Source organism: Cherax quadricarinatus, chromosome 38, assembly GCF_038502225.1.
Source record: "Cherax quadricarinatus isolate ZL_2023a chromosome 38, ASM3850222v1, whole genome shotgun sequence".
NCBI lineage: Eukaryota > Metazoa > Arthropoda > Malacostraca > Decapoda > Parastacidae > Cherax > Cherax quadricarinatus.
The window spans coordinates 22,532,215-22,547,786 of NC_091329.1; the positions used below are offsets into that span (position 1 = coordinate 22,532,215).

General features: G+C 37.2%; 1 protein-coding gene across 8 annotated transcripts in view; it reads left to right on the top strand.

Moving 5' to 3' along the window:
* Positions 1–15,357, top strand: part of LOC128693051 (PTB domain-containing engulfment adapter protein 1) — a 325,835-nt gene extending 310,478 nt beyond the window's left edge. For all 8 annotated transcript variants that reach the window (XM_070092166.1, XM_070092171.1, XM_070092169.1 and 5 more), the window contains 7 exons: positions 1,462–1,632; positions 3,582–3,719; positions 6,071–6,292; positions 8,948–9,087; positions 9,581–9,819; positions 10,327–10,481; positions 14,806–15,357. In XM_070092166.1, coding sequence (XP_069948267.1) covers positions 1,462–1,632; positions 3,582–3,719; positions 6,071–6,292; positions 8,948–9,087; positions 9,581–9,819; positions 10,327–10,481; positions 14,806–14,886 — 1,146 coding nt within the window. In that variant the 3' untranslated portion in view covers positions 14,887–15,357. The remainder of the gene's footprint in view (positions 1–1,461; positions 1,633–3,581; positions 3,720–6,070; positions 6,293–8,947; positions 9,088–9,580; positions 9,820–10,326; positions 10,482–14,805) is intronic.
* Positions 15,358–15,572: the final 215 nt, after the last annotated feature.

A 15,572-nucleotide genomic window follows, 5' to 3' on the forward strand; every position in this document is an offset into this window, starting at 1 on the left:
CTTTGTTACCACTACTATCCTATCTAGTAACTCCCCACTTTTCACTCCTTACCGCCCAGCCCATTTACTTTCTCGGCATTTTCACCAATTTATCTCCCTCTAAAACTGTTATTCTCTGCATAATTTACTCTTTTGCCACTGTGTTAACTTCCCTTTTATCTCTCTGCTTACACTCATCTCTCTACTTATACTCTACCTTCCTTGGATATTTTTTTTTTATAAATGTTAAATATGCTAACTTGTTCATCATTAATACTCTTTTTACCTCATCATTCTGCTAGTTATTCCTCTTCCCAGTTATTCCTTGTACCCATTCATCATTTATTCAGACTTCCTACAGTAAATATATTTGCCACTTTATAAACTTAGGATGAAAATATTTTAAGGTAAGTATTGTGTGTACTGTATATGCATTTTTTAGGCCTAGCTCTATTGCACACTTAATAGATGATAGTGTAAACATGTTATCAGGCTTATATATGCATTTGAAAGTGAAAAAAGGCTTATGTTTCGATTTAGAGCAATTTTTGCTTTACAGCAGTAGCCTGAAACTTAACCTGCTGTGGGGCCCTCCTGTACCTCTCATGAACCATCCCCTTCTTTAGATTGATTACTTTCACATCTGTTTTTTACATTCTTATGCTAGCTGCCGGGGAGCACTAAATAATGAGTGACATGTCAGTCACTCCACCAAAATCATGTACATCAAGGTATTTATTTACACTTCAACCTTTTATCCACCAAGAGCAAAGTGCTTATTATGCCTCATACACTTTTTTGTCTTCTTTTTAAAACTGTTTATAAATGATTCTCGCATAATCCGTGTTCACATAGCATATTGTTAATAAAACACTAATGAAATTATGTACGTACTGTATTTATAGTAATATTTTATCTTGAAACATCAGTAAAGTAATTGTATATGCTAGTTTGTCTGTTATAAAAATAAAACAGTTAATATTTACTTTCTCTGATTAACAAGACTGTTGAAAAAATATTATGATGGTTTTCCATACCAGTAAGAAAGTTGAATGGAAGAAATGTGAAAGAACATACATATAGGCACAATTAAGGAGACCAACATGGCATAAAGAATCACTTGTAAAAGCAGTACGGTATTGAAGGATACAGTAGTGTGATTAGTTTATATTCTTATTTCTTTGACTGTATTTCAGAGGAGCTGAAACTCTACACCAAAAATGGTCTTCTAGAAGTTTCTGGAGGTTATTTATCATTCTGTATATCGTTTATATTATGTTTTTAGTCAAAATTTATTGTTACATGTATCCTTTAAATATATAAGTTATAATGAATGACTGTCAAAGAATAAACATAGTACCCGACTGGGACTCAAACAGTGGTCCCCATGCAGTGTTCTGTTTATTTATGTATCCTTTACATTATATGCTAATATAATTTATATGAATTATAAGTTTTCATGCTGTGTTTTTATTTTATCAGTTCCTTGGAAGCACAGAGGTTGACCAACCAAAGGGGATTGAGGTGGTGAAGGAGGGCATTCGCAAACTTAAATTCAACCAGCAGTTGAAAAAAGCCGAGGGAAGCAAGACTCCCAAAGTAGAATTGACTGTATCTATTGATGGAGTTGCTATACACGAACCTAAAACTAAGGTAAGTAATTTGACCTGCAGGCTTTTCCTATCTCATATTTGTTAATAATTTATGTGGAAGCTATGCAGATATATGTTGTCATAACACTAATAGTGTTGCTGTAATGCAATTGATTGATTTTTGTATGCACTAGTGAAGAGGTTATGCTATGCTATTCATAATACAGTACTGTATTATTTTACCATGCAGTATTTATATACTTTTTCCACCACATTGCATTCTAAAGACTGTGTATAACACTCCCTTGCATAAACTTTTAAGTTTAAAACTAAAAACTAAGAGTTTGAAATAAACACAAAGAATCAGTTTTACATCTGGGTATCACACATACTTAGCTAGAATTATTTTTTTACATGCAATAATTAGATTTACTCATGCATAATGACTTATCAGCTGATAACATAAAACCTAAGACATAATGTGTAGATTTTATCCCAGTGGGCTCGCATATACAGAAAATCAGGAAAAAATGTCTTCAGCATGAAGGTATAATCAGCCACAGAAATGCTATATTGTCCTTACCAAACACAATTCCCAGTCTAGCCCCTGCAAATGTTTCAACCCACAGATGTTTACAAATTGCTACATATATACAGCATTGCTATAATGACCTGTACTTTATTCCATTTCAAAGGAGCTAGGTGAGTCAAGACACTATAGAAATAAGTACAATAATAATAGTGAGGATGGTGAGCCCTGGAATGGTCTTCAGGTGACCTTGCAGCTATAGTAGGCAGAATACAAATTGAGTGGCTTCCACATTAGAACCACAGGTACCAACACCAGCAAAAATACCAATACAGATGCAATATTATTTTTTTTTTTTGTGAAAACACATTAGAAGGTCTTTAATCATGCAGCAATAATGAATTTACAGTAAAATACACGTATTACATGTACGTTATCTATTCACTGAGACAAATGCAGTGGTTATGCCCAGTGCAGAAACCCTTGGAAATAAGTAAAGGACTTCAATGGCAATAAGTCACTCTGACTTTTTTGGGTTATCCTAAGTACTTTACACATGTGCTGTTATGTATGATAATCTGTGTAACTGTATTTGTGTATACCTGAATAAACTTACTTAAGGACTCGTAGCTCGATCGCAAGCGCACTCAGCTCACACACTGAGGTCCGGAGTATAAATCCCCGGTAAGGCTGGAAAACATAAGGATGTGTTTCCATAAGACACCTGCTGTCCATGTTCACTCATCAGTATAAAATGGGTACCTGGGTGTTAGTTGACTGGTGTGGTTGCATCATTGGACAAAACTGACCTAATTTGCTCAAAATGCTCTGCATAACAAGAGCCTTTCTTTATAATAGTACATATGACATTGATGTCATCTAGGCCTGTATACCTTGTACATGTACTTGTATAAATAAAGATATTATTATTATGACACTGAAATATAGATACCCAAGTTCAGCTCTATCAGACGAGACAGACAAAACAGGTCACCTGTTAGGGTCAGTCTTTACATTAAAGACTCACTCATCTGCACAGAACTAATTAACACCACAGTATAATATACTCAAAATATTGGCAGTGAACAATAAAAATAATAATTTAGTCATGTATAAATGCCACCAGATGCAAATTATTCAAGTTTAGCACTTTAATTTATAGTACCCATTACTCTCCCAATAGCTACATACTAAATAACCCTTAATCCTGAGTTATGGTAGGCACCCATAGGTCTAAATAATACACACTGTCCTGACATATTTTCATTTATGGCTGCTTGTTTTTGCCAGTGACAATTTATCCAGCGAGAAAACTCTTCATGTGGCATCACAGAATCCTTTTGTCTTAAGTTGTGAATCAGTGTGAATCAGCATGAACCAACATGATGTTTTGCAATGGAAATCACTAGACATATTTTTCACTTTTAAACATTTCTTTTGATTCCCTGAGGTAACTAAAGTATGTGTTTCCATTGGCACAGCGTAACCTCCACCAGTACCCGCTGCACAGGATTAGCTACTGTGCTGATGACAAGGCAGAGAAGCGCTTCTTCAGTTTTATTGCCAAGGAGGCAGACTCTGACAAACACACATGCTTTGTCTTTGTCAGTGATAAGTTGGTAAGTCTGCAGCTCTTATGTTGATCTTCCATAATGCTGGTGAAAGGCTCTTGATTCAAGTAATTGAATCTACTGTCCCCTTCTTGCATCAGACTTGATTGTCTCCTATTTACATGGTGCACTGTGACTTACAGGTTTTAGTGCTTTCCTATGTTGATGATGATGATGATATAATAATAACAATAATAATAATAATAGTGGCATTATAATTGTCAAAAAAAAAATCAGGTATTTATTGTGATGTGGGACTTAGTCATTAGATGACTCGGTGGAGTTTTTGTTCATTGGACCAAGGCCTTGCACTGCCTTACTAGTTCATCCCATAAAATATAAATCTTTCTTTCTTTCTTTCAACACACCGGCCGTATCCCACCGAGGCGGGGTGGCCCAAAAGGAAAAACGAAAGTTTCTCCTTTTACATTTAGTAATATATACAGGAGAAGAGGTTACTAGCCCCTTGCTCCCGGCATTTTAGTCGCCTCTTACAACACGCATGGCTTACGGAGGAAGAATTCTGTTCCACTTCCCCATGGAGATAAGAGGAAATAAACAAGAATAAGAACTAGAAAGAAAATAGAAGAAAACCCAGAGGGGTGTGTATATATGTGCTTGTACATGTATGTGTAGTGTGACCTAAGTGTAAGTAGAAGTAGCAAGACGTACCTGAAATCTTGCATGTTCACGAGACAGAAAAAAGGACACCAGCAATCCTACCATCATGTAAAACAATTACAGGCTTTCGTTTTACACTCACTTGGCAGGACGGTAGTACCTCCCTGGGCGGTTGCTGTCTACCAACCTACTACCTATAATAAAATATAAATATCATACCATAAAATGTGATGGTAGGTTTTCCACTCCATTTAACAAACACAGGCAAGCACACACTAGTGTGGTAGATGAAGAGTGAGTCTGCTTGAGGCTTTGGCTTGCTGTGTTGCATGCTGCCTCAATATCTCCCCCCCAACACCTACACAAGTGTGCTCATTACAGAAATGATCTGTAGTCAGCTATCTTGCAATGTTCCTCTACATAGTGCAATTTTTTGTAAATGCAGTTGAAAAAGTGTAGTCAAAATTGAATAGTATAGGGAGAGACCTTCACTTTACATACACTTTTTTAGTTGCATTTACAATATATCACAGTATGTAAAGAAACTTTATAAGATGGCTTTCTGTACCACTACGTATTCCTCTATTTTTCTCCATAAAACATAGTCTCTTAACCCGTAAACGGTCCAAACGTATATACAGTGGACCCCCGGTTTACGATCAGCTCCCAATGCGACCAATTATGTAAGTGTATTTACGTAAGTGTGTTTGTATGTGTATGTTTGGGGGTCTGAAATGGACTAATCTAATTCACAATATTCCTTATGGGAACAAATTCGGTCAGTACTGGCACCTGAACATACTTCTGGAATGAAATAATATCGTAAACCGGGGGTCTACTGTATACGTTTTTTCAACATTTGAAAGTATGTAAAAAAAGTAGATCTTCTTTTTGTTTTTTTACATTTGAAAATGTGTAAAAAAAACTTTGATCTACTTTTTTTTTTTGTTATATTTGAAAATATGTAAAAAAGGGTGTAAAGCACCCTTCTCGCAAGACAGTGATGGAGTGAATGATGGTGAAAGTTTTTCTTTTTCGGGCCACCCTGCCTTGGTGGGAATCGGCCGGTGTGATAATAAAAAAATAAAATATATGTAAAAAAAAACATAGATCTACTTTTGTAGCACTACGCATGTGAACGTAGATCTGCTTGGACCGTTTACGGGTTAATATAACAGATTTAAATTTCAAAACTATCTCAATGCACTTTACTAATATAAATTAAATAGAAACATTAAAGTGATATATTAAATATTAAAAAAAAAAAATAGTAAGGTAGCATAATATTGTGCTGGACTTGTCTTAGTACATATCTAAGTTATTCTTATTAACTTTATAGGGAAACACTGAACATACAGTGGCTCTGGAATGGGAGGGGTGAGGAATAATTGTTTGATCTGAGGAAGGGGAAAGTAACTTAAAAGTGCCCAGTGAGGGGATGATTGGATGGTCAATTACCTGGGTGTGCTAGTAGTTGCTGGAGCCCACTTTATAACTCATGAAATTGTAATAACACAATTGCAGACAAATCACAGAATGGGTGGGGCTGGAACCCATCCATTCTGTCATTTACCCACTTTACAAGCTAACTGAAAATTTAGCAGAAAAGTATACCCTATGTGTTTTTTCAAAACATTGATAAAAAGCCAACTTATGGTTATAATTGTTAGCCATATACAAGTAATCAGAGCATATTGCTTTAGAGTGCACTTAACTAAATTTGCTGAAATTCTTTACAGGCAGAAGAAATCACCCTTACAATTGGACAAGCTTTTGACCTAGCATATCGACGGTTTGTGGAGACGTCAGGCCGTGAAGTTGAGATGCGTCGTCAGCTGCTTTTGTTACAGAAGCGTGTGCAGGGCCTTGAAGATGAGAATCAAATACTAAAAACTCGCATCACACAGCTGGCCACTCTCAAAAACAGACCTGATGTTGAAGAGTACATGAAAGAAAACAATGTAAGTTTCACATATATAGATGATACCATTTATATCAGTATAGCATACAGTTTATTCTGGTAACACACACAGTATGTGAGAGATTTTTTAACCTTTAAATATTGTTACTTGCACCCCCATATCAAGCTGGTATGAACTGTTCTTGAATATTGAGTTGGATTTTGTCAGCCTTCCTGTTTTGTGCTGGAGCTACCTACAGTTAGTTTTCACACACTTTCTTTTCATCGTCTTGAGTGGTGCAAATGGTTGATTCACCGAGACCAAATACTTGGGCAGTTCGCATCACACATTACCCACTGGAAATTGTGTGTAATATTTCAACTTTCTTCTTAGAAACCTTCAGAGTTTCATTCTTAACTTTCTTCTTGAAACCTCGAGCATCACTATTATTCTTTCTGGGTGCCATCATTAACGTACAGAGATGAGGTGAGGTGATGATGATTTCGAAAATATTTGTCATGACACTGAGTCACTCGTGCCGCCCTTCTAGGGAAAAAATGTTAGTGTCATCATGGATGGACCAGCAAAGGGTGACCCCCAAGCTTCTGCCATAAACAGTGGCCTCACCCACTAAGACCAAATAATCATGAAGGGGGGAAATTACCACCGCAGTTTTTGTATGTCTCTATTCAGTCTTTAACGAATTTGTTGCATTTTTCAGGGAGTTTTCAAAAGGAAATCTGTAAATGACTTGCCAGAAGGAATTAAAGACTAGTTGACTGTTTCTCAAGATAATTCAAAAATCCTGTTTAAGATAAGCAATAAAAATGATTGTGCATTCCTACAGAAGACTTGGACAGATTGAGCAAATGGAGTAAGAAATGGTTGATGGAATTTATAGTGTTGAAAGAGAAAACTGGTCACATGGAATATAAATTGTGTAACTAAATGCTAAAAGTGTTGCTCGAAATCCCACAAATGAAATTGCGAGAAACTTCTGTGCTAAACTGGTCAACTTTTAAAAGAAAAATTTGAATATATTGACGAAGAAATGCAGAAAAAGCTGTTACTAAAACTTGTAACACCAAAATTAGAATATGCAGTAGTGGTATGGTGTTCACATCCAAAAATCTTGTGAACAAGCTACAAAAGTTTTAAGATGCTAAAAAAAAAATATGAAGAGAGGCTGAAAACACTGGAGAAAAACATGAGACATAATATTTAGTACTATAAAAGGATATGAATGAATTGACAAGAAAACCTCCTTACCTAGCACAAGAAGCCATAATTACAATTTAAGAACTACTGAAAGGAGACTAGTTTTTCCCTGCAGATAAAGTAGTAGATGAATGTAATGAGTTGTAAGTCTAGGTAATAAGTGTTACAACCACTGGAAACTAAAAGACTTTAAGAAACAAAATCCTGAAGCTGAGACACTAGCACCTTAGTCTTGCTTCTGTAGCAACAAATAGGTAATTATATAACCAGGTGTGATACATTAACATATTGGCTTCATTGACTGATTATGGTGCCTGGTGGCAAAAGCTCTCGCTTCACACGGTGAGGGTCCGGGTACGATTCCTGGCGAAGGGGTGGAAATACTGGACGTGTTTCCTTACACCGGTTGTCTATGCTCACCCATCAGTAAAATGGGTACCTGGGTGTTAGTCGACTGGTGTGGGTCACATCCTGGGACAAAACTGACCTAATTTGCCCAAAATGCTCTGCATAACAAGCTGCTTTTTATATACGTAATAGTATGTCATTGATGTCAGCAAGGCCTGTATGCCTTGTACATGTCCTTGTAGTACATGGGAGGATTATCTGACTGTTCATTAAATCAGACTAATGTTAAAGAAAACAAAATAGCAAAAAAAAAAAAAAAAAAAATTAAGTATGTACTTTAATTCTCAAGGGGACAGAGTCAACAAGACATTTAATCAGTTCTAGTGTTCCACAGGAAAGTGTGCTTGAGCCATTGTTATGGAATGTCTACTTCAATGACCTTCTTGAACTCATCCCAGAATCCCATGTATATGCAGACAATTGTACTCAGACATTTACAACTTACAAATGCATTGCACTAAACATTGAAAATTAAGGCATACTAGCAGGGATGGTAGTGTACAATGCTAGCAGGGATGGTGGAAGTGAATGTTTTCACACTAACATTATGTATGCATCAAAACAAGCTCAGTATGAGTTAACTGTTAGGTAAATGCTTTATATTTTGTTTAGCGCTATGAGCTTTTCCTTTCATTGTACGATATTTCTATGTTATTAAGAGTTGTACAGAAATCCTTCCAGCAGTGGCAGTTTTTTTTTTACTATATCAGCTGTCTCCCACCGAAGCAGGGTGACCTAAAAAAGAAAGAAACATTTCATTATCATTCAACACTCACCATTATTGACACATAATCACCGTTTTTGCAGAAGTGCCCAGATGTGACAGTTTAGATGTCACTCCAAACAGCCAATATCCCAAAGCCCTCCTTTAAAGAGCAGGCATTGTACTTCCTACCTCCAGGACTCAAGTCTGGCTAACTGATTTCCCTGAATCCCTTCACAAAATATTACCCTGCTCACACTCCAACAGCTAATAAAGTCCCAAAAACCATTCACTCCTATCTAACACACTCACACATACCTACTATATGTCCAAGTCCCTTAATTACATAGTGCATAATTTGTTTAAATTATTTGTTTCTCATGCAGATTTCTGATTTGCTGACCTTAAATGGTGAGAGCAGCACTGATCCTGAGTGTGAACCACTAGCCACCTCTAGTGCTGTCAGCCCACCACCCATCCCACCACGCAACACAACCAAACAGGATGACGACACTACTCTAATAGAGTAATTAACATTAAATCTTTGTTAACTCTTCAATAATGTATATTGCTTACTGGCACTATACTGTATATTATTAGCTGTGTCAATAATTTTTACACAGAATGTGTAGGAATATGTAACCACCACCACCTCTTCTTTTATTGAAGATGGGAGAAGAGGTGGTGGATAATTGGACAGTTGTTGCATCCAACAGTACAACAAGCAAAAATTATCGTAAAAAGATGAGAAAACTGCCACATGCAGTATATGTGCTGCAGTATGTGTATGTGATTGTTATTGTGACTTGATGTTCAGTATACCTAACAAGATAAAAATCAGTAACTCACAACTTAAGATGATAGACGTTAATACTGTACTGCGCTTCTAAGTGATATTTTTTTCAGTTTTGTAATATTAAGCTGTATTATTTTATTTTTATTTCAACATGCTAGCTGTCTTCTAACGAGGCAGGGTGTGTGTATCGTTTGTATTAATTTGAATAATCACAATGTTTCAGTGACATCTTATCAAGTGCACTAACTTCAAATGGCGCCGATGATGATGATTTTAATCCCCGGGCAGAAGAAACACTAATGTCCAGTGAGGGTGTTACAAAGAGCTTGTCCAGTAATGGAAATCATGAGGCTCCTGAAGTGGAGGATGACTTTGATCCCAGAGCAGAAGAGAAGAAGCCTCCATCATTCGCTAGTGTGCCTACACCTGAGTTAAATGGCTTTACTTCTCCACCAGCACTCGGTAAGGTTCAAGTCAAATGTGCTAATGTTTTAACCTAAAAGTGTATAGGATTTATTGCTTCTCTTCTGATTTGGATTTGTGCTATACTTTCTCTGTATTTTAATATTCTGACAACACTTCTTGCACATTGCAGTTCTCTATTCTCAAGATTTAATAGTGAACTATTCTCTGATATTATTTCATGTGTGTTTTATCATTCTGACTTCACTTCCTAGTTATTTGAGTTCTCCATCTAAACTTTGTCATTGAAACCCATGAAACACATTGACTGCAATATGCCATCTGTTCAACATTTCAGATTTGTTGAGTAATAATAATAATAACAATAATAATAATAATTTTCTTTTATTCCTATAGTGTAGGAGCAGACTGTTTGATTCACTCATGACACCGTATTCTACACTTTGCACAAGTGTGAGATCACTACAATGTTTTCTCTCATCATTGAAGGGTTTAACTGTATCATATAATCTCCATCCATCAACTAGTGATGATTTCTTTCCACAGTTCCCCCTCCTCGGCCAGTTAGGGCTCATGAGCAGCCTGCACATAATGGACTCTCAGATGATATATTTGACACAAGTGGAGATCCTTTTGGTTCTGTGGCTTTCTCCCCTCCTAGCAACAGTAATGATGCTCTTGCACAGTTCATTGAAATGAAGGTAAGCTTTTATATTACAGTTACAGTAACATTATTTTATCTGAATATAGTACTGGTTTATGAATTCTAATATTAATTACACTATGAGATTTTCTTTCTGGTGCATGTATACCATAAAAAAAGGTGTTGGGTCTTAGTAAGTTTTTAGTACACTTAATCCTGTGCCTCTTCGTTTTGCTGCAAACATTCATATAATTTTAGTGGTTGTGTTATTGGATATACCCTGTAATACTCATGAGATTTGCTATGGATTTATTGATGCAGTAGTAAAGAGGAAACACAAGAGGGAAGTTTGTGTGTGTGTATGTGTATGTGTATGTGTGTGTGTGTGTGTGTGTGTGTGTGTGTGTGTGTGTGTGTGTGTGTGTGTGTGTGTGCGTGTGCAGCAACAGAGAAAACATGCCTACTTTCCCATGGTCAGCCAAGTTGAGCTTAAATTGGGCTTGCTGACTCTCACCCTTTATTACAACCCAGGAGTCCAAATGGCCTGTTATCCTGGGTGTAAAGGGAGTAAAATAAACTCAGCAGAAAACTTTTGACTTATATTATCCTTCACCAATTTAGAACAGAAGTATGTACACTATATGCACTATGTACAGCAATAGATATTAGTGCACTCCACGGTAAGCAAGGCAGAATAGAAGCCACTAGAGAGCAGACCGTGCTTCAACCAGCTCTAGAATGGGAATGACAAGGGCAGACAGGAGAGTGGTACCCACATAACCTCTGCGATTGCCAAAACCATCTTCTCATTGGCTGGAACCTGGGTACTGGTTGAACGACGGGGCCCCATTGTCAACCCTCAGTCACCTGGTTTGCTGGTTGGGGGGGAGAGCCTGTAAATGAGGGTGTGTACATGCGCCGAATAAAGGTTACGTACTCTTTGCATGCCACACCATTTTCTCCCTTTACTTTTGTATGCATGTCATGGCTTTCCTGCAGTTTATGTTACAATAATTTCATGTTCATTATCTGCTTTACTTTCATAAACAACTATTTTGAAGCCCAGTCTTCCATCAGTATCTTCTGAGTTACTTTTGCTGTACTTATGACCATTCCTGTAAATTTATGAATTGGCAAGAAAACCTCAGAAGCATTAAGAATTATCAGCAGCTTCAGAAGATATAATTATGGAAATGGTATGAAATATGTACAAATAGGCGAGTAAGACGCACGTGCAACAATTAGGAATCTTTGTCGCAACATTTTACATACACAGTGGGGTTCTTCAGTTGAATAAAGAAAAGATAGCATCAGATGGTAAATATTATGCAGAAAATTTGGAGTGTGGAAATTAGGAGAAGGTGTGGAGTTAATAAAAGTATTAGTCAGAGGGCTGAAGAGGGGTTGTTGAGGTGGTTTGGCCATTTAGAGAGAATGGATCAAAGTAGAATGACATGGAGAGCATTTAAATCTGTAGGGGAAGGAAGGCGGAGTAGGGGTCGTCCTTGTAAAGGTTGGAAGGAAGGGGTAAGGGAGGTTTTGTGGGCGAGGGGCTTGGACTTCCAGCAGGCGTGCATGAGCATGTTCAATAGGAGTGAATGGAGACGAATGGTATTTGGGACCTGACGATGTGTTGGAGTGTGAGCAGGGTAATATTTAGTGAAGGGATTCAGGGAAACCGGTTATTTATATATAGCCGAACCTGAGTCCAGGAAATGGGAAGTACAGTGCCTGCATTCTAAAGGAGGGGCTCGGGATATTGGCAGTTTGGAGGGATATGTTGTGTATCTTTATACGTATGTGCTTTTAAACTGTTGTGTTCTGAGCACCTCGGCAAAAACAGTGATTATGTATGAGTGAGATGAAAGTGTTGAATGATGATGAAAGTATTTTCTTTTTGGGGATTTTCTTTCTTTTTGGGTTACCCTGCCTCAGTGGGAGACAGCCAACTTGTTAAAAAAAAAAAAAAAAAGCATCAGATGGTGTGATCCATGCCTCACCTTTCATAGTATACAAGGCTCCTTTCTCATTCTTCAGCTTCTCATTGTTCTCTAGGCTGATGGACTGCCTCAGAACTACTACAAGGTGATTGACTGATTACATCATCTTTACCTCTCTACTGATGAAGCCTACTTTCTTGGTTATTCATACAAAACTTTTAGTTTACTTAACCTTAAGTACTATTCTAACATCTGGGAAACTTTCCCTTTACAAACTTTCTCAATGCAGTTGAAAAGAAAGCTGTTCATCTCAGGTTCCCACATTCATATTTCTAACCTTGACCCATTAACAAATTAAAATTGATTATCTTTTTTCTGCTGCTACTTTCACATCTTTTGTTTTCAAAATGTTGTTAGTTATATTTTTCCTATAGGGACATAGAATATAGAATATAGACAGCAACCGCCCAGGGAGGTACTACCGTTCTGCCAAGTGAGTGTAAAACGAAAGCCTGTAATTGTTTTACATGATGGTAGGATTGCTGGTGTCCTTTTTTTTTCTGTCTCATAAACATGCAAGATTTCAGGTACGTCTTGCTACTTCTACGTACACTTAGGTCACACTACACATACATGTACAAGCATATATATACACACCCCTCTGGGTTTTCTTCTATTTTCTTTCTAGTTCTTGTTCTTGTTTATTTCCTCTTATCTCCATGGGGAAGTGGAACAGAATTCTTCCTCCGTAAGCCATGCGTGTTGTAAGAGGCGACTAAAATGCCGGGAGCAAGGGGCTAGTAACCCCTTCTCCCATATAAATTACTAAATTTAAAAAGAGAAACTTTCATTTTTCTTTTTGGGCTACCCCGCCTTGGTGGGATACGGCCGGTTTGTTGAAAAAAAAAAAACAGAATATTTAGAGATGTATCTTCTCACAGATACAGTACTGCATTTCTTGTCACTTCTCGAATTAGTGTTGACACAGTTACTTTATGCTGATGATACGGTGCTTATGGGAGATTCTAAAGAAAAGTTGCAAATGTTAGTGGACGAGTTTGGGAGGGTGTGTAAAGGTTGAAAGTTGAAAGTGAACATAGATAAGAGTAAGGTGATGAGGGTATCAAATGATTTACATAAAGAAAAATTGGATATCACATTGGAGAGAGGGAGTATGGAAGAAGTGAATGTTTTTAGATATTTGGGAGTTGATGTGTCAGCGGATGGGTTTATGAAGGATGAGGTTAACCATAGAATTGATGAAGGAAAAAAAGTGAGTGGTGCATTGAGGTATATGTGGAGACAAAAAATGTTATCTATGGAGGCAAAGAAGGAAATGTATGAAAGTATAGTGGTGCCAACACTCTTATATGGGTGTGAAGCTTGGGTTGTAAATGCTGCAGTGAGGAGGCAGTTGGAGGCAGTAGAGATGTCCTGTCTAAGGGCAATGTGTGGTGTAAATATTTTGCAGAAAATTTGGAGTGTGGAAATTAGGAGGTGTGGAGTTAATAAAAGTATTAGTCAGAGGGCTGAAGAAGGGTTGTTGAGATGGTTTTGTCATTTAGAGAGAATGGATCAAAGTAGAATGACATGGAGAACGTATAAATCTGTAGGGAAAGGAAGGCGGGGTAGGGGCCGTCCTCGAAAAGGTTGGAGGGAGGGGGTAAAGGAGGTTTTGTGGGCGAGGGGCTTGGACTTACAGCAAGCGTGTGTGAGCATGTTAGATAGGAGTGAATGGAGACGAATGGTTTTTGGGATCTGATTAGCTGCTGGAGTGTGAGCAGGGTAATATTTAGTGAAGGGATTCAGGGAAACCGGTTACTTTTATATAGCCGGACTTGAGTACTGGAAATGGGAAGTACAATGCCTACACTTTAAAGGAGGGATTTAGGATAATGGCAGTTTGGAGGGATATGTTATATAGCTTTACATATGCTTCTAAACTGTTGTATCTGGGTGCCTCTGCAAAAAGAGTGGTTATGTATGAGTGAGGGTGAAAGTGTTAAATGATGACAGTATTTTCTTTTTGGGTCACCCTGCCTCGGTGGGAGATTGCCAACTTGTTAAAAATAAAAAAGTACAGTATATAACTGAAAGTACCATGAACAAAGCAATAAGTACTGTGGAACCTTGATACTCAAACTTAATTCATTCCAGAAGGCTGTTCAAGCGCTGATCTGTTTGGGTATCGAACAGATTTTTCCAAACCAAGTTTCTTTTTGGTTGGCTGTTATCATTAATCTTTGTAGACCCCATTGTGACTTATTTATACAAATAATATAAAAAAAAAAAATGCCAAAAAATGCGAAAAAATACGAAATAGTTTACAGTGAGATTCTGGCAGGTCGTGTTTGTTTGGTTGAGTGCCAAGCTTTGTTTGAGTACCAAGGTTCTACCGTAATCAAAGTTTGCTAAATGTGCTAACACTGGCTCTCTCAACAGGCTGGGTTCAGCCGGGGTCTTTCCTTTGGCACAACTGATGATGACTTCACCTTAGAAAGTTTGGACCCACTGAAGAACTGATTGGTAAGGACAAGATGTTAGAACCAACATGATGCCAGACACTTCCACATTATCAAAGTTTCCGTGTGGTTCTTTTATGAGGCACTTACCAGTTTCATTATTGTGAGCTGGTGTCAATGAGAGAAAAAATGGGCTGTGATACTTCCATGTTAAGAGTGGCAGTACTTGTAGTTCTCCTACAAGTGCTGAAAAGTATTATTGTGTTATTTACATATGCAGTTTTATTTACTTGATGTATTATGGTCTACCTGGAGCAGAACAAGTAGATATATTAACTTTTAATATACACAGATATTTATCATACTAGGATTCATTAATAAACTGCTTCAGGGCAACCTATTAATTCTGAATGTGTTTTTCCTTACAGTTAGCTCCTATGAGTTACATAACATTGATGGTTATAATACATAAATAAGATGTTATCACAGTTTCTGGCATATTGTAAATTGCAGCATTAAAGTCTATTTTGGAGCCTAATTTTTTGTTAACAAAACTACAAGTTGACTTTTACAATGGGTATAGAATAGCAAACACTAAATAAGGCTATGCCACTGTCATGAAACTAGAATCTGATGCCCAGGTCATCCAGTACCGGGTTGCAACCATGATCTGATTATACCAGTATTTATTAATATTATTACTGTATGTTCATTAAAAATATATTAACCTGTGTGGGTTATTCATTG